Genomic DNA, 20,633 nt, shown 5'->3' with positions numbered 1-20,633 from the left:
GAAAGAAATTAATTCTCATGTAATAATTTTTTTTTTCTTAATAATGAATTAATTTTTTAAAAAAGTTTAATTATAATATATATATATGTATATATATATATATATATGTCTTAATATTCACATATATAATGTAATATATTAAAATAAAAAGTTTTTTGATAAAATAAAATTTTTACTATGCATGTTTATCTTTTGTGTTTTTTCTTTATTGTATACGTTGATTGAAAAAATCAAAATAGTAAAATTATATATATTGATTAAAAAAATCAAACTAAGAAAAATCAGAAGATTTATGTTCCATTTAGAATTGTTATTATAAGATATATTTTAAAATAAATTATCATCTAAAAATATATATTAGATATTAAAAACATATTTATATCATAAATAAATTAAACTGGATTTTTATAAATTTTAACATATTTATTTTTATATTTTTAAAGAAAATATATATATAATTGTTAATAAAATATAAGTTCGTTAAGATAATATACATAATACTTAAAAAAAAACTTTTAAATTCTAATAAAAAAAATGCTGAAAATTTTGCGACGGTTTATGACTAACTGCCGCAATGTTAAATTTGCGACGGTTATGATTAACTGCCGCAATGTTAAATTTGCGACGGTTATGATTAACTGTCGCAATGTTAAACTTGCGACGGTTTATCATAAACCGTCGCAATGTTAAACAAATTTTGCGACAGTTTATGATAAACCGTCGCAATGTTAAACAAATTTTGCGACGGTTTACGATAAACCGTCGCAATGTTGAACAATTTTGCGACGGTTTTGAAAAACCGTCGTATGAAGGGTCGCAATATCAAAGCGACGACGGTTTCTAGATAACCGTCGCAATTTGTCTGTCGCAATTTGTCCGTCGCAATTTATCATTTTTCTTGTAGTGATCTATCAAAATGTTTCTTTCTATGATGGGTAAGTCAACACTCATCATAAAAAAGTTAAAGTCAAAAGCTAATCTACACATTCTATGACGAATGCTGACTTATCTATCATAAAATTTTTTATAACAAGTCCAACACTCATTATAAAATGTTTTGACATATTTACAAGTATGTCATTGTATCATCTTCTATGTCATGTGAATAACACCAAACATAAAAAGATGTGTCAAACAATCTTATTTTTACACTAATGATTCTCTTAAGCATAAGAAAGATGAGGCTCCAAAACCCTCTTTTGCTAACTTTGTCACTCCTCTCCTGAGGTTCCAACCGATTAATTAAATGATAGGTTGGGGATCTTAAAGTCCAAAATCTACCACTTAAACAAAACTTAACTTGGCTAATTTATTTTATTTTAATTTATAAAACTATCTTTTATTTATTCTTAAAGTCGAAACTAATTTAATTAATTTAAACCAATAAAAAGAACTCATTATTATATTTATTATTTTTAATGATGAGAAGCACGATGTTACATTTTTGGAGTTTAGGGATTTTGGGAGTCTGACTTTATCTGACATATACATGTAGAGAAATTTGGAAATTTTACTTTGTTCTTTCACAAAACTATACCAGCCACTGGGCATTTTATACACTATTTTTCCCTTCATTAATTTCTTGAATGGATTCAAGAATATACCATTTAATTAATTTGGTCTTTAGCTTGGGTGTATATATATAGAAAACCTCTTCTCGTAAATACCCAACAACAATATTAACATCTTTCTTCTTTCAATAATATTTTCGCGTTAATAAAATACATTTAATTTGGTCACAATTTTTTCAATCTGTCAGGCTGTAAGCTGCGACTTGAAGCTTGAGGATGTCATCTTTAGGTGAATTATGATATCATCCAACTTGAAACTAAATGCAAATCTATTGAAATTTATTTAAGAAACTCATTTATTCCAACATATCTTCTCATATAAATAATGAAATTCTTGAATACACATTTGAAAAACAAATTATATATTAATAGCCATGGAGTAACTGTTCATCAATCCCGAAATTGAGCGAGGGAGAGTGGAATATACTAGCAAACGGCAAGAGGCATATTAAAATGGTAATAAAGGAGAAGCAGCCCTAGGATTTCAGTGCCCGATCCAAAAATCAAATTGGAGAGAGAAAACCATCTACTCTTTTCCCCCCTATCTAGCTTGCTATCTACTACCAGTCATGTCATCGCTCATACCAGTTTAACCTAATCTAAACTTGATACCATAATTTGGTCGTGTCAATTTTCTGGAAAGGTCTTATCATGTCTCAATTAGTAATAATTGGATGTTTGACTTAATATTTTCATCAAATATATTAATTTTTGTGATATTAAAAGAAATTCAAAGTAAAAAATAATTAAATTTAAGAAATATTTTGTAATTTATAACTTAAAATAAATTATATCGGTATATTTAATTAAAATTGTTTTTTTATTTATTGCTAAAATAATTGGAATTTAAAACATTAAGTAATGGTGGATATATCAATTTGAAACAACTAATCGCTTGTTTGGTGTTGCATTAGAACTTCTTAAATATGTATGCTTGGAGGAAAAATATTTGGTCAATATTTTAAATCAAGATATGTTTCTAAACATAATTCTTGCAAAAATAACTCTTACACACTTTTGTTTAGGGTTATAAAGTTTATATAAAATTTTACCATAACTCAATTAATCCTTGAGATGAATAACGTTGTTAAATATAAACTACTTCGCACTTTAAATTTAACTTTAACTGAAACTAATTTTATAAAAATCAAGAGAAGGTATAATTAAATATTATATAAACGCTTATTCAAGCCCAAACAAACACTAAAGGCATGATCCGAACCTGAAAAACCAAATGGAATTCATATAGAACTTGAATCCGTGGAAATTAACTGTGGGCTGGACTAGGTATTTGGATAGGAAGGGCAACATTACTTTAAATTTCCATAATACTCGATACAAGGATGGTTGATATTTCGTAGAACCACATTGAATCCCCTTTAATTTGCTTTACAACCTTTTCTTTTTATTGATTCATGTACATGCTTTTTGCAGTCACTCCCCTTTCAGTAAAAACCCGTTCCAAATACTTGCCCTCTTTCTCTCCTAGGGCCCCCTCTAACTCTAACTAGGGTCTAGCCACCTTTACATAACCATATATCAAACATTTAATTGAGAGAACCATAAAAGCTTCAAGCTAAGGTAATTAAACCTTCTTCCATTCCCCAATTCAACCTCACAGCTGTCATCCTCTTACTAGAGGAGATACGTACGTAGTACTTAGATTATTATTATTTATAAGTGGTGTTTCATTTCAACTCATCATATATTCAGATCCAAAATTAAACCCTGTTTATTCTTCCTCCATGCTCTCCTTAATTTCCCTTTTATTTTTCTTTTTGAGCCAATTAATCTTTAAAGAATCGCCAAATTAAGCTACAACACAGAGCGATCTGAAGCACCAGCCCCATCCCATATATTTCATATTTGTTTGGTCATGAACACCAACAACCAGAGTGCATTCACAAATGTGAACAGCACTTGGAACCTTGAAAAGATGGAAACAAATGAACAACAAGATGATCACCATGATATTATTCTCCAAGTCCACGACCCTATGAATTCTGGGATTTGGCCCAACAACTACCAAAACCAAAACCTTAACCTTGTTCATCAAATGCATCAAACACCAACCACAACCTCTTCCTCAGGGTTCCTCAGTGACATACTAGGCGTACACAACGTAGAAGAAGATGAAGAGCCAGAAGAAGAGCTTGGAGCCATGAAGGAGATGATGTACAAGATCGCTGCTATGCAGCCAGTGGACATCGACCCCGCCACCATCCGAAAACCAAAGAGAAGAAACGTTCGCATCAGCGACGACCCTCAGAGTGTGGCTGCACGCCACAGGAGAGAGAGGATCAGCGAGAAAATCCGCATCCTCCAAAGACTCGTCCCCGGAGGAACCAAAATGGACACAGCTTCAATGCTTGATGAAGCCATTCGCTATGTCAAGTTCTTGAAGAGACAAATCAGGTTGCTCCAATCCATTCCTCAAACCTCACAACCGCAACCACAATGCATTACCACTCATCATGCTAGTAGCACCTTCTTGTTAGCCCCATCTTGTGATTGGTCTTTTGCACCAAATCTGTTACTCAGTTCCACCGCTGTCGCCACCGCCGCCATCGACATGCCGCCCGGACTCGGATTCCATGGCCATGCTCATGCTTGTGATGCCTCCTCCAGCTTCAATCATCATGAGGTAATCAGTGAATAATTAGTATTAGTAGGGGTTATTGATTATTAATTATATTAGGTTAAATTATTATTGTATATGTATATGGAATTGAGGAGTGTTTAGCATTAGTGTATGTGTATGTTGATGAGTGTATGAGTTTGGGGGAATTGAAGAAAAAGAATGAAGGGGGAATATTTTAGGGGAGGGGAAAGGTTTGTTAGGATGTTGTTGACTAAAGATTGTGTAGAATAATCATAACGGTTGGCTTGGTTACGTACTAGAGCCATATATATATATATATATATATATATATATATATATATAATATAGTATATAGAATAGAAAAATAATGTGTATGCCAGTTTGGGTCTTGGCCGGAAAGTTTGTTTGGCCGACTCTCTTCCGGGAATAAATTCAACTGTGACGTTGCAAACTGTATTGAATAATGAACAATATCGATTTCTGGTCATATATCTTTCACTCTCTCTCTAGATTTCTTCTATTATTACTTTCTGTGCCCCTTTTCTCTCTCTCTGTCTGCATAATTATAATTACACATTTACATGCTTATTGGCATGTGTGCCTGAGGACACGCACACGCACTCAAGAGTGATTTCTACTCCAACAAATATATAATGTGAGAAATGAGAATCAAATTAACTAGCTGGCTCAAGGTATTTGTGTCTGATAATGTTTATCTTGATCCCAAAGGGAAAAGTCATGGTGAGACAGATTGACCTAAAGCTGAAAATCCCTTTATTTGCTATTTTGTGTGTAGGTGTGAGGGAGGAGGGAATGATACCTTTGTTGTAAGTTGAGTTTTAGTTACATATGTGCTTGTGTGAAGAACTGGAATAATTTTGGATTTATATGAAGGAAATTATCACCTAGCTAGATAGTTGTTTCCTTGTGCTTAGATTGATACATATATTTGTACATGTTCTTTACTAACCATTGTTTCAGGCTGTTTTGTGATAAATTTAATATCTTTCTTTAACTCTTATTTTTTTAAGCATTTAAACAATATAAAGTATTAATTTTTTTAAATATTAAACTTGTTTTTTATTTATATTTTTTTCGTAACTAATCTATTCATACACTCCTTAGCAGGTTTCCCTTTATATTAGTCTCTCTTCTTTTCTGTGGGAAAATCAAACACATAAACAAAGTGCGTGTTATATTCAAAACCTAACGGTTTTATTTGCACTGAAAAAGAAACCTTCTTCTTCTCCCCACGTTTTGATTCTTTTAATTTTTACCTCATCGAGTCATCTTTATCCGCTTTTTGATTGTATGTCTTCTTTCTTAATGAATAAGAATAGAGGGACATCTCTCATGCTGGTAAGTGCGTATGGGAAATGCTTGCATTGCATGGACATGATGATCATGCCTAAATTTGTATGTATTTTCTATAGAGTTATGACACACTGACGCTATAGAAAATTCTATGAATATATTTAATTCATTGTTTAGTTAACTACTAGTTAATAATTTGCGTTTTTGATAATAAAAAACTGCGTATGTAGTATTAATTGGATATATGTAATATTATAATCATCACTACATAAAATTTTGTGAGCTATGTAATATATACAGAATCATGCATATATCTGTCCATTAGCTTAAAAAGATGCTGAGGGAGGCATATTATTCATCCAGGTACACACATAATAAATATATAACACATATTGGTCTCTCTTGAGACTTTTTCTTCTTTTTTTAGCTTTAATATATACATGATGCAATTGTCGTTTGTATTCTGTAATCTTTACTTGCTTGACATTATATATCACTGAAAATGTTATAGGTCTTAGATATGTTCCAAATCAAACTTTCTTAAATGATTTAATAATATATGTTGATTAGATAATTGTTTAAAAAATATTTCAATTAATACTTTATTACAATTGAATTGTATACTGAGAATAATTTATAAAACAAAGATGTGAAAGTATTGAAGCTTATATAGGAGAGACAAAAGTATTTTGATACATGACCTCAACACATGTCAAAAGTGTTTCAGCAACTTCATTTGGAGCGATAAGAAATACTGGTAAGAAAAAAAAAAGTTAGGAACACATTTTCTAATTAATACACATTTTTTTAATTAATTTACATTTATTAAAACTTATAAAATTAAATAAAATATCGTTTCATCAATCGATAGGAAAAATATATATTAGTGTGTTAGTAATACTTCTCGTAAATGTACTTAAAACTATATATGAAAATTAAATAGCACTTTCCATTAAAACTTCATTCATTTATGTACCCAAAAAAATATTAAAGTTCATTTATGATTTTTTATTTTTCATCTTTTTTTGCACATACATTTTAATATAATAACATACTTGCTATGTCGTAAGTTTCATTGTAAGTGTCTTAGTATAAGTTTTTTTTTTTGAAGGATTGCTATAAGTTAAGATATAATAAATACATTCTTTTGTTTTTGTTACAATAGAATAAATAAATAATTACATTTTATATATTTAATACAATAAATACTATTTTCAATATAAAAAAATTCTTCAATTGTTCCTTAACACTTACCTTATTATATAGAATTAGTGTTTAGGTTTAATTATATTCTTTACCCCTTAACTATATGCAATTTTGGTCATTAACTATATTTTTGAATCAATTAACTTCTATTTTTTTTTACAGTAATTAAGTTCTATTTTTAAAAACCAAGTAAATTTGGTTTTGTTGATTTTCTTTTTGCCTAAACCTCTCAAATGTTTATTTTCTCATGCAAATATTTGGGATTTATGATTGTGGAATATGAAATAATTTTAAAAGTTCAGGCTTGAAAAATTTAATGGAAATATAGTAAAATTTAAATGACTTAATATAATATGAAATTAGGTTTTGAAGAACAAAGATATTGAGGTTTTTTAGTTTTGTTGAAATTTAATGATTTTATATAGTGAATTTCAAGCAAAATAAATTTTAAAACAATGTAATTGATTTAATTTATAAAAAAATATTAAGTAAAACATAGAATTTTGAGGATTTTATCTAGAAGAAAAAGATAAAGAAACCAAATTTGTCAAATTTTAAAACTATAGAACTTAATTAACTAAAAAAACTTCAAGAGTCCAAAATTACACCCGGTATAATTTAAAGGAACAAGAGCAGTTAAACCTAATATCATTACAAAATAAGGAAATATATCACCATGTTTTCTTCTAAAGATTTTGAAAATATATCCATCTTATTCATCACTGCGTAAAAGAATTAATGTTGTTCTATAGCCCACTATCCCTTCATTGCAATCTATAGTACTCTTCCTTCACCATGCACGACCAATACTAGTCTATCAAATAACACCAACTTCACCTTCCTCTATGTCTCAACTACACAAAAAATAATGTTCAACAATTAGAAAGCCCTAGATAGTCTTCAAAATTCCCTTGAATCAAAGTTAACCCATATTTATTTATTTATTTTACTATTTTATAACAAACAAACACTCTTTGATTTCATGTTTTCTTTTGATGTGAAAATCTCAATTATAATGTCGTTGGTTGAAAAGAGCTCAAAGATTGCAACGTTACAACCTGCAATCATTAAGAAGTATAAGAATTTTAAAACAGGTTTTGGCTTAACAAATAAGATATGCATGTTCTCTTTTGATGGCGTGTTTTTATTTTTTGTTAAGCCAAATGAATTTATTTATGATTTGTTCCCAACCTTGTACAAGATGTGCCAAAATTAGGAACAAGAAAACGAAGTTACAATAGGAGCAAACGTGAGCTTTAATTATGCAGTCACAAGCTCAACATATATTGTTATATATATGTAATCCTACGATTTTGCATCTATTGTCAGTGAGGTTGTGTGTGCAGACAATGAAGGGCAGTAGGTGAGAGCAAGTGTACTAAAATTAGTCAATGTAATAAAAATCAGATGAGAAGCAAGGAAAGAGAGAAGAGAATTGTGCTTTTCGTTATATTTTTTTCCCTTCAACGAAGTGTGGTATTTATAGGGAAAAAGAGTTGCTAGGAATCAAGCAATAAACACACAAAATAAAAACCTTTAAAGAGAAATAAAATATTTTAATGTGTAATTAAACATTGACCGTCAAAAAATAAATTATTTAATTAAAGACGTTTAAATTGTGAAAATTTGGTGTATTTCAAATGTAAAGAAGACAAATTGGTTGAATTACACTACAATAAACTTGTTTGATCCATGTTCATGTATATAAATCTCACCTCTCTATTACTAATCTTTTTATACATTTATATCTTAATTAACTTGATATAAATCATTCTTAAAAACATCACTAATGAATGTAACTCTTCATCTTTTTTAATACATATATATGTACAACAGTTAAATCTTTTATTCCACTAAAATAACAAGTCAGGTGATATAATCGGTCACTAATAACTAATTGAATAATAATACTTTATAATATTTAAGTATATGATAAATCAAATAATTAAAACGACATATATAACTAACATGAGACCTCTTCAAATAGGTTCACTAATTTACTGATCAAACTGATCATGTCAAGCCAAGTGAAACCTAGTTTTATATGTCATATTTTTTATCCCATAATATATGAGCACATACTTTGATCATTAATTGAACAAAAGGATATACAGTCAAATAAACATATTTTTTAATTGGGATTAATACTTACTGATTTTTTAACGTAAAACCTAAAATGATATATATATATATATATACATACACCAGTAGTATGTAAAGTATGGCCTTATTTAGGATCTTTGTCAATGTACTCTAAAAAATTATTGCAAAGGAAGAATATCATGAAGAAGTGGAACTGTGTCATAAACTCGATCGGGATGCTTTGCAGATCTTATAGACACTACAATACAATCACCATCCTGCAGATAAGTTAACATATATATTAATTGGCCACAAATGAAAGTATGAAACACCAAACCACAGTTGACAGATAAGTAATGATGAAGGGCAAAGTTCATTACATGCATACTCCATATGATGATTATACATTTTGAAACAAAGAAATGCTTACAATATACTTCATAAAACTCTTTTTCCGACACACTTAATATTTAGTTGGTAAAATTCATGTGGATGTAAATCTCATTTTGTTCAATCCTAAATTAACTAGTAAGATTAAATGAATTCCAAACAATAAAATTAAGGAGGAGTATGTGGGAAAGAGAGGATTAAAAAGTATGTTGTTACTACTTTTCATTTGATAATTCTCTGTGAAAGTATGTGCCAACGATATATTAAAGACTTCATGGGAAGCTTATATGATCTGAACGCCGTTCAGAAGCTATATACAAACCCAATTAATTAATTTCATTTGCAAAGTTATAGGTCTCAGCTAAGCATAACGATACCATAATGCCTTCGAATTTGATCTCTATAGTCTTGTTCAGACACGCGTATGCATCTGACACAGAATGCGTGTAATTGCATTTGCTTGTTTTGCGGACAACAGCACTCAAAAATAGTGGCTGTTAATTAACTTAAAGGTATGTCAGTGGCTTTTTCCCAGATAGTGCTTGTGCTAATTACTATTACGTGTTTATTTGGATATAAAAGTTAAATTTAACTTAACCTATTTTAACTTTAAATTAATAGTCTTATTATTTTTAAATTTTATATATTAGAAAGTGAAAACACATTATAAAGCTTTCAAATGGAATACACCCTATATATTTTAAAGAAAACTATAGTGTTCCCGTTTAACCCTATTCACCGAATCAATCCACAGAATTTAAGGTTTCAAAAAAACAATTAACTAAAAATATTATAACATTTTAAGGATGGGGTGCATGCTGTTATTTTCTATGTATAACCTTTATTTATATATATATATATACATAGAAAACAACAGTACGCATCCTAAATCAATTCTTTTTTTTTTTTATAATGCTTATGTATACTTTTAATTTTCAAAGTTGTTTTTTCTATTTCTTCTAATGGATTTCTTCTAATGGAGATGTTTATCTTTTTTGGTTTTTTAACAATTTTCTAAGGTTTCATTTTAAACTAACATGGTTCAATAGGGAGATAAATAAAATTTGATTAATAATTATTTTTATCAGGAATTGAATTCAATCACTGTCTAAACGATCCAACATCAGATTTAACATATTAATTACTTGTTTCCAACTTATTGATTTATGGAGAAGTTTATCTAACCTAAGTTACAAATGTTTATTTACTACCTTGAATACCTTTATGAGAATCAGTCCTCGTGAAACAATGTACAAGAAGACCCTTTTTGGTGCAAAAAACCAAAGTGAAGACACAAATAAACTCTATATATATGGAAGGCTACGCCCATATAAAGTCCACAAGCAAAAGAGGAGCAGGCCCAAAGGAAAGAAAGAGACATGAAGACAAACATGGAGTTTAATACACCTCTCTCTTACCAAGGAAATCTTAATTGTGCATTGATTTCATTCTCATAGAGTTCCAAGGGGAACCCTTCATGTTTAACATGTTACGTACATGTCAATCATGACATTTTATAGGTCGGAGAAAAAATAATTGATAAAATTCTCTTATATATATATATAAAAGTATGTTCATAAACTAATTCAGTTCAAAAAGAAATTAAAATTATAGGTAAAATCGGTAACATAAATAAATAAATTATAGGATCGGATCGAATTTCAGATCCGACTTTAAAAAATGATTCAATTCGATCTAAGTTAACTTATATATCAATATATATATATATATATATATATATATATATATATATATATATATATATATATTTTTTTTTTTTTTTAATTTTATCATATCACTCATATTTATATTTTTATTTCTTATATATTTGTAAAATTATCACATAATACATACTTATTCATGAAAAATATATTTAGTTAAGATGAAATTTTCGGTAAATATTTAAATAAATGTATCAATTAGTTATGTAAAATTATTTTGATAATACGTAGTTGAAGAGTTATACTACTATTAGTCATATATTAATGACTTATAGACGAGATATTAGATTTTAAAATTATTTTTTATTATACTTATTATATATAATTTAATATTTTCTCCAAATAAAAAAAGTTAAATCAAAGTAGAAAAATTGTCTAAAATAATATATTTTTTAACAAATCTCTAAAAGAAATATCACTTTTTCATTTAATTTACTCTTTTATTATCGTCAATCGTTGTTAAGATATTTTCTTTCTGTTTGTAAAATTATTATTTATCATCTACAAAATAAAATACGTAAATTATCGTAAAAACTAGTTTCTAGCTTCCAGCATTTTGAGATGAAAAAATACTAATAATAACATCAACATATATATGATGGTTTTTTTTTAATAAATTCATAAATTATGATTTTGTTTTAGTGTATATCTTAATATTATTTCTTCCTTTTAAAATACATATAGATACAATAGAATAATCAATGACTAATGAGTTCCCGTAATCACAATCAATAATCTTCAAACCTTTTAATAGACAACGAAGAATAAAAACTATGTGACCCACTAAACTATATAATTAACAAGATGAAAATACTACAAAATTGAGAGTTTAAAAAGTATTGAACTTTGAAAACTTACACTACAAATTTTTCTCTTTAAGAAGTCAAGAAGGAGAATATGTAGTTATGAATTAATTAATTAATTGAAGAAAAAAATCCTCGTCAAAATTGTTTTAAAAAATTGGGCTCCCCTTGGCCCCAGGCCTTTGCCAGTCTAGCCTAGGCTGGTCTTGATGTTTTTTTTATTTTATTTTTATTATTATTATTAAAAATCATTTACCTTTCTGATATGTTTCTTTATTTATTATATTGATTAGTTTTATTATTATTTATTTTTCAATCTTCTCTTTCTAAATTATTATCTTGGGGCAAAATTCTGTATCAAAATGTTAATCTTTTATTATGTTCTATTCAAATGAACATGTTTGTTTAATTTGTTTGAAATAATTCTATTAAAAAAAATAAACACTTATATTTTTTTTAATGTGTTCATCTAAATTACATTTTAAGAAAAAATAGATTTTTTATTTTTTAAAGAAATAATTCCTATCTACTTCATAAAAAAAATTACTTTTTAAATTATTTTTTGGTAATTATTTTTTAATTAATTTTGAACAAACCGACCAATGTGATGTGTGAATATGTTATTCTCATCTCCTAATTAATTAAAAGTATCAATCTTGAAAAGGAATAAGAATGGATTGTAAATCCTATGAGATTTGTTCCTTTATTAAGACGCTGAAAATTATGTCTTATAGCCTATGTCGTGGCCGGATGGTGGTATATTTGAAATATTGTGTATAAATATATTTCATGATATATTATTAAAAATTTAGCAAGCATATCAAATCACATAAATGGTAAATTTGATGGTGTTAAATAGTTTTAAAAAAAAAATATTGCTTCCCTAAGAAACTTACTTAATATACACTCAAATTCAATTTTGTTCTATCTAGATTATAATTATATATTTTGGTTGTTGTGAAAATTTAAGCAACAGACTAAATTTAGAGAAAATTAATAATTTAAAAAAAAATTTAGGACTATTTAATGGATTAAAACACAAAGAAGAATTGATTTAAATTAATATATATGATTAAAAATATTAGGATTTGATTTTACTATACCATCTTCACATGTATCAAACAACTGATTATTAAATTATTGGTTGTAGTTCAAATTATTTCAATCACTAATAAAATAACTTGATTTTTAAAAGTGTGAATGCGTAAGTCCTTTGATTAATTTATGAAATCTTGTGAAGATTAACTAATCAATTTGCATTAAGATAAGGTTAGAAAATTTAACTAATAAACCTTACATTATTATACTAGTTATGAGTTTTATTAAGTTTCTCGTTTTATTTACGATTTTGAATTCCAATAAATTATATTACGGGTGATCAAATCACAATAATTATTAAGAGTAAAAATGAAAATAGATAACTAAATAAAAATTTCAATAAAATTTAGGAAAAGTATGTGAAATAAGGTTTAACCACATCAATCTTCATTATGAATGAGTTAGCTTCTCATGATCATGAAGAAAAAAATTAAAAAATAATAAAGACAAGTGTAAAAGTCATGAAAATGTTCTCAAATAATTAAAGTAATGAAAATGTACACTTAAATTAACTTTAATTATAAATTTGATAATAAAATATATATTTTTTTATAATTGTATTATTGATGTAAAATACTTTTATATAGGAACATAGTTTACAATCTTTAGTCGTGTATATAGTATTCAAAGTTAAAATCTTACTTAAAAAATAATAAATTTAATTTTATTTAGACTAACGATTTATCGATACAAAAAGATTATATAAATTAATTAAATTAGTTATATATATATATATATATAAACCCTAAAACATTTAGAGTCGTTACATTTTATTTATTATTCTCTTACGGGACACATTAAATAATGAAAAAAAAAACCCTAAATTTTTTTTCTTTTTTTCTTCTTCTAAATCTTAAAATCTAAAAGAATTCCTTAACTCTTAAAATCTCTGTCAAAATATCAAATCAAACAATTATTGTTAAAAAAAATAATTAATCAAAACTTATAATAACAAGTTTTACTTTAACCAAACATAAAAATAAAAGTTTATTTTCTTTACGTTAATAAAGTTCATCAAAAAAACATTTATTTCAAGAAAAATATAATAATCAATATTCTATATTCTATATTTTATACTATGAGAATTAGTTTAACCGTGGAAAGTTAAGGTAATAGTATAACAAGATATCTTAAATTTGAATTATGGTATTTATTTAATTTAGATAAATAATTTTTTTTCCATCTTTTATAAAATTTCTCAATAATAAAAAATGTAAGAATGAAAAAGTAAGTTGGTCCACAATAATAATAAAGGGAAAAAAAAAAAAAAAAACCTAAAGCAACTGAGTTCTTTTGAGTTTTGAGACATGTTCTGCCCCATCATAATGTACCCAACAAACAACACTCTCTCTCTCTGTTCCTCGGACTTTGATCTTTCTGTATTCCAATACTTATCCATTTTTGGCATCTTGGTTGCTTTCCTCTCTTTCCAAAATCGAATCTTTCTCATCAGGGGTTTCGTAGCGTGATGGCTCTGTTCTGTCACAATGAGTGCTCTGAATAGGACCATTTCCTTCAACAAATCTTCCTCCTTCAATCGAAGGACTCACGTGCTCGGAAGTCCAAGACCGAATCACAATCACAACCGCACCGGATGCGTTTTTCTAAGGTTCCAGGTTCTCGTCATCATCGTCTCCGTCATTTCCTTCTTCGTAGCCGTAGGTGGTGGCTACATATACGTGCTTCCGAGCCTAAGCCGCGCCTTTTTCAATGCCCAAGTTCTCTTATCTGAAGACAACAACAATGGATCAGTGAGAGAATGTGATGTCTTTGATGGAACATGGGTGCAGGTTAAAGATCAAGGTCACACCTTGTACAATGCCACTGATTGTCCCTTTGTGGAGCGAGGGTTCGATTGTTTAGGGAATGGGAGGAGTGACAGGGATTATCTTGGTTGGAGGTGGAAACCTAGGAGTTGTGAGATTCCGAGGTTTGATGTGCGTGGTGTTTTGGAGATGTTGAGGAGCAAAAGGGTTGTTTTTGTTGGTGATTCGATGAGTAGGACGCAGTGGGAGTCTCTGATTTGTATGCTCATGGCTGGGGTTGAAGATAAGAGGGGTGTTTATGAAGTGAACAGGAATCAGATAACAAAGCGGATTAGGTTCTTAGGGGTTCGGTTCAGTGCATTCAATTTCACCATTGAGTTTTTCCGTTCGGTTTTTTTGGTTCAGCAGGGTCGGATGCCTAGACATGCACCGAGAAGGGTCAAATCCACACTTTTATTGGACAAGTTGGATGATATAAGTGACCAGTGGGTTAATTCAGATATTCTGATTTTCAATACTGGCCATTGGTGGGTGCCATCTAAGCTTTTTGACATGTAAGCTTCCCTTCTTTCTCACATTTTGTATGTTTTGTGACTTCTCATTATGTGTGAGCATATCCACTACAGTTGATTCTAATGCTGTTCATTGCCATGATCTTTAACCTTCACTATTCTTTTTACTAATCTGTTTACCAGTAGGTTTTGTTTTAAGACAAAATTTAGATCATGTTCTTTTATGTCCTTGTCATCAGGTTCTCAAATCAAATGTAACATGTGGATGTTCTTTCCAACATTAAATAGCCTGTATTAAATATATATTACAAAAATACAAAAAGAATATATATCCATATGTCATCATTTGATTTGATAAGAATATAAGGAACTTGACAAAAACTTTTCCCCCAATAAAATTTGTAACAGTTAACCTAATAGCCGACAATTGCTGCCTTATCATATTAAATTATATATATATATATATGTGGAGATTGTTACTATGATTCTTGCCTTGTCAATGCTTGAGAATTTACATGATGATTGGTACTTGAATTTTGTTCTTAATTTTACCCACTTATAGTTTTGCTTGTTAGTGTGGCATATAGCGATGTATTGTTTTTCTTTTTGTTTCTAACTTAAGAAATAACTCTGGCACCATTTTGATCTAATTTAATTAACTTAACAAATCTTCCAAGTGTCATCTGTTTGAAATGTTTGTAGTTAATGTTATTCATTGTAGTTGCTCCTGTGTCCTCTTTTTATGTAATGTTACATATTAAAATTTAAAATTACATTTAAGATTACTTTCATTTGTGAACAGAAAACTATGTTGTAGTTCAAATCATGCACCATTAGGCAACATTGTGAATATCTTTCCTGAGAAATTGCTTCCTTATGCAAAGGCAGAACATCCTCATTTGAATGTTCTTAACTGTCAGGATAAGCTCTCTGCCAGCTTTCCTGTTGGATGGGAATTGCATCTAGTTACTGTTTCTAAGCATAGTTTTCTATAAACTGAATATAACTTAACAGTAACAAAGGTTGTACTTGCAGAAGCGTGCTTATTATCTGAACTTGGCTTTGGTGAAATGAATTGATCTAGGAGAGGTAAAGTAAGAGATGGTGTCTACTATTTATTCTGAAAGTATTAGCAAGGGTCAGACTTGTTGAAATTAACTTCCATTTGTTTCTCTCAATTAAAAGCAGAAAGAAAACTGTTTTGAACATAAGATTCTAATAGAAACCAAAATCCACATGGATGGAAATAAAGTAGTATTACTGAATATCAACAAAGAAACAAGAAAGGGATTACAGAAAGGCACGAAGTTCCCTGCCCAAGCTTTGCAGCCAAAAAACTGATACCAAGAAAAAAATGATCTCTTCTTTCCTCCTCCACTAACCATTTCTCCGATATAGGGGTGGAAATAGGCTAGGCCACCTGTTGAGGGCCCATGGCCTAGCCCATTCCTAGCCTATTTAGCAAGCCCAAACAATTTAAAAAAGTCTTAAGTTAAGAAGGTCAAGCAATGGACTTCTATATAATCCTACTCTGCTTGACAAAACGGTCTGGACTAACCAATTTTGCCCTTTTTTGTCTCTTCTGGCATATACCTTCCAGATTGTAGGCCTTTGATCTAACTCATTAGCCAATTTATCTTGATTTTCCCCATCCAGCCTTGCAGATTCATTATTCATTAAATATTCATTCAATTGCCTTTCAATTTCTATTTGTTATGCATAGTCTATGTTTTCATATTTTGATTTTTTGTGGTCCTGTGTAAAATGGTCCTCTTCTTTTTTTTCAACAGGGGTTGCTATTTCCAGGTTGGAAGCTCTCTGAAGCTTGGGATGTCAATTCCTGCTGCCTTTAGAATAGCACTTGAAACTTGGGCGTCATGGATTGAGAGAGAGATTGATAAAAATAGAACACGCATCTTCTTCAGGACTTTTGAGCCATCTCACTGGAGGTATTCCTACTTTACTGTTAACATGATTCTCTATTTAAGCATGTTTAGCTTTCTTTATATAATTTAAAACTATTCCTTTTTTTCTTGGTAAACTTTTCCTAAGAAGTAAGAACTCTGTTCTATTATTCTGAATATCAGTTCCCTGTTCAAAATAACTTACATGTAGCATATTTTTCTCAGTTTAAGGAACTTCTATTCATGCATGGGAATTTCTATCCTTTGAAATCTCACTTGTTGGCCATGCCTTATGTATAACACAATCTTTTCTGGTTAAAATCTGCTCACTTCAACAATTATTGATCCTGGCCTTCATGATTGCTGCAGTGATCTTACCCGTAGGATTTGCAATGTGACCCAGTACCCGACGTTAGAAACTAGTGGAAGGGACCAAAGCTTGTTTTCAGATACAATTTTAGAAGTTGTAAAGAATGTTACTATTCCTATAAATGTTCTCCATGTTACCTCTATGTCTGCTTCCCGGAGTGATGCACATGTTGGTAACTGGAGTGACAACCCATCCATTCAAGATTGTAGCCACTGGTGTCTTCCCGGGGTGCCCGATATGTGGAATGAAATTGTCCTGTCCCAACTTTTTCATGAATCTGGAATCCCTTTTCAGCAAATTGAATCACTCGGTAAGTTCAGTTATCTTCTAAATAATTCTAATACTCTTTTTTACTTTTGCCTGGGAGCCTAGGGTATGATTCAAGCATATTCACGATTGGCTAAAATGCACAATCTTCCCTTGACTTTTATTAGTGTGGTGTCACTCACCCTATGTTTAGTAATTGGACATATATTTCCTCATCTACCTTTTATCTAAATTGATAATGAAACCATCATACATAAAAGAATTGTAAAACATTTACTTCTTACTAGATTTAGTTTACACAAATCTTTAATAGTTTTTTTTGTATTTAAAATAACTTTAGAGGCTTTATGTTAGATACTATTTATTTAGATTGAATAATAGTAATAAAGCCAAGACATTGCTCAAATGTCAATATTTTTACAGTCAATATGTAGAGATCTAAAAGAAAAGGGGTCAAGGTATGTATTTTCCTAATCAAGAGAAAAGTGTAATTTCAAGAACTATGTGCACTTAAATGTAACTTCGTTCAGCCACAAAAGAACTACTTGACATTGCACTTTGTAGATCAATCTGCAGCCATTTAATAAATCTTTTAAGGCTTAATTATGTTTTTAGTTCTTCAAATTTAGCACATATATTTTTCCAGTCCCCCAAGTTTAAAACTTATGTTCATAGTCCCCAAAATATCAAAAAATATTATTTTGGTCCCTCAAATTTAAAATTTATCTTTTTAGTTTTTGTAATTTCAAAAAAATATTGTTTTAATCACTGATAACATAACTGGAAGTGAAAAATTGAAAGGGACTAAAATAATAATTTTTTGATATTTTAAGAACTAAAGACACAAGTTTTAAATTTGAGAGACTAAAATATTTTTTGAAATTATAGAGACTAAAAATACAAGTTTTAAATTTGAGAGACAAAAGGTATATATATTCCAACTTTAAGAAACTAAAAACATTTAAACCATCTTTTATACCATAGGACCTTTTTATTTCACTTTTTGTTTGATATGCTAGTCTTGTGTTAACGTATAGTAACTTATGCCACTTTATGTCTCAGTACCTTTCTGTTCTCAGGTTGACCTATGCATGGTAGAGTAGCTATGTTGTTGTTCTCATACCCTGCAGTAAAGAGATTTTTTCCTTTTCTTTTTCTTTTTCTCAAATCAGATGAATTTAGTTATAACTTTTCTTTTAGGTCAGATACTCTACATGTTTCTACTTCCCACTGTGTCTTCAGTCATAAGCTCATAAAGAACCCCATATCAAAGAGAGAACGAGCATACTTGTCTGAGTTGTCTCTTACCTTCTAATTCTTCATTTTTTGAAAAGAATTACATTTCACATATTTTATTTCTGGGTGCAGATTCTGGAGACTAACATTCTTAGTAATTGCAAGCCTACCTAAAAAAATTCAGATGCCTCCCAAGAAGCATGTATCAGATTCTAACACCATAAATCTGGAGTCATCTCATTCTGCAATTTTGACCCCTGCAATCTACCACAGTTTCTTCAATACTCAACTGCACCAGATTTTGTAAAAGTAATGCCCAAATACATATACCAACTTGTCAAAAACAAATGAAACAGTAATTTTTAATTTTCCAATTCTTTTGTATCTCAGAAAATGAATTGTCTGGGATGCATGTCATGATTTTTGGTTTTGGTCATGACAATACTGTTGTTCAGCATAGCAAAAGAGAAAGAGAAGGGTAGTATGAGTCAATCATTTTCATTTTTCAGATTCCCCGATCTTCATTATGTCACATTGCTCTTTATTTGAATAGTGTTTAAAATTTTGCTTTATTTGGATGTCATTTTGATTTTGGCCTTGTGAAAGAAAGAGGCGCCATTTGACAGGATCAGTCATGGTATCATCCCTATTCAGACACTTGATGTTCACATCTGTATCTGTATTATGCACAAGGCAATGCATTAAGAACAACCATTGATAGGGTGGAGATCGATCCACTCAAGTCAAGTGTAATCCTTTTGATAACCCAGTGAAGTGGATAACTTAAAGTGTATTAAAATTACAAAAAACTAGAAAGCATAACGTTACAGAATATTAGCTGCATATGGTGAAGGACAGGTACAGTCCATAAAAGCGGATGTGCACATTCCTGAAGTTGATCAGTTGTTGAATCTACATATCCATGGCTATGGGATATTCGTTTGTTTCGCACGTGGAACATAATCATCCTTAGCTTAAAGGTATGTTTCTGTTAGATTTACATCACCATACAGGCAAAAAAGACATGATACGAGGCAATTTTTCCAATAAAGGAAAATTTCATTGCGTTCTCTTAACTGCCTTTCTTGTGAAATTGGCTGTCAGATAATGAGAAAAGACCAAGTGAGAACAATCATTCAAGAATCTTTGTTCAATCAGAACGGTTATTCGAGTGTTTTCAACACGATTGATGTATATCCAACCTTTTTTATCATTGTCAAGTACTATTCAATTTGTTAGATATATACCAATGCAAATATATAATATCTGTTTTAATCAATTTCCATTTACTACTTTACATGGATGGAACTCTGATTCTACAATAAAAATGTGTAAATTTTATTATGCAACGTATAACCTGATATACATCATACATGGCTAATTTGATTAACTATTTTGATAAAATAATCCTCTTATAGCTTAACTTGGGAAAAAACCTTGAGCTTAACTTACGGGGAAAAACTGAGCTCATCATATGGAAGAAAAAATAAATATTTCCTTGAAAAATAAGCTGACCTAATTATGCCCAGTTGAACGGTACCTGTCAAATTAGGCAAATTTTATCTTAAATCTGACACAAATCCAATCTATAAATACATGTAATCAATATGATCAAAAGATATGCTATCTTACCAAGCTTTGGAAATGGTATTTTGCTTCCCCCTTGTGTTTGCCTTATGTTATCTTATTAATATTCTTTTGAACATCACAAATTTTAATAAATCTTACTATTAAAAGTCATAAATTTATTAAATAAAATATAAAACCTATAAAATTTATTATTTCAAATAA

The 20,633-nt window shown here is 29.4% G+C and overlaps 2 protein-coding genes across 3 annotated transcripts; both read left to right on the top strand.

Moving 5' to 3' along the window:
• Positions 1-2,428: 2,428 nt before the first annotated feature.
• Positions 2,429-6,615, top strand: LOC109799661 (uncharacterized). Its single transcript, XM_083069207.1, has one exon. It carries the CDS (start codon positions 3,448-3,450, stop codon positions 4,228-4,230), a length of 783 nt encoding a protein of 260 aa, XP_082925333.1. The 5' UTR covers positions 2,429-3,447; the 3' UTR covers positions 4,231-6,615.
• A 7,477-nt stretch (positions 6,616-14,092) lies between these two features.
• On the top strand, positions 14,093-19,350 carry LOC109799750 (protein trichome berefringence-like 7). Of its 2 annotated transcripts, none has more exons than XM_083069205.1 (4): positions 14,093-15,107; positions 16,856-17,014; positions 17,339-17,649; positions 18,807-18,968. In XM_083069205.1, exons 1-4 carry the CDS (start codon positions 14,275-14,277, stop codon positions 18,860-18,862), a joined length of 1,359 nt encoding a protein of 452 aa, XP_082925331.1. In that variant the 5' UTR covers positions 14,093-14,274; the 3' UTR covers positions 18,863-18,968. The 2 variants fall into 2 exon arrangements, with proteins under 2 accessions (XP_082925331.1, XP_082925332.1); XM_083069206.1 differs by lacking the exon at positions 18,807-18,968 and adding an exon at positions 18,975-19,350 and having other exon boundaries at positions 14,094-15,107.
• Positions 19,351-20,633: the final 1,283 nt, after the last annotated feature.

This window comes from Cajanus cajan, chromosome 2 (assembly GCF_000230855.2).
Source record: "Cajanus cajan strain Asha chromosome 2, NIPB_CcT2T_4, whole genome shotgun sequence".
Taxonomy (NCBI): Eukaryota; Viridiplantae; Streptophyta; class Magnoliopsida; order Fabales; family Fabaceae; genus Cajanus; species Cajanus cajan.
Note: the sequence above shows the minus strand (reverse complement) of the source record. Positions and strands in the feature narration are given on the sequence as shown.

What these genes read in the sequence shown, in the direction of transcription:
- LOC109799661 (XM_083069207.1), top strand. Translation starts at nt 3,448, where the DNA reads ATGAACACCAACAACCAGAGTGCATTCACAAATGTGAACAGCACTTGG.
- LOC109799750 (XM_083069205.1), top strand. Translation starts at nt 14,275, where the DNA reads ATGAGTGCTCTGAATAGGACCATTTCCTTCAACAAATCTTCCTCCTTC. An exon ending in TTTGAGCCATCTCACTGGAG is followed by an intron (nt 17,015 to 17,338) that starts GTATTCCTACTT and finishes TGATTGCTGCAG; the next exon opens with TGATCTTACCCGTAGGATTT. An exon ending in TCAGCAAATTGAATCACTCG is followed by an intron (nt 17,650 to 18,806) that starts GTAAGTTCAGTT and finishes CTTTTCTTTTAG; the next exon opens with GTCAGATACTCTACATGTTT.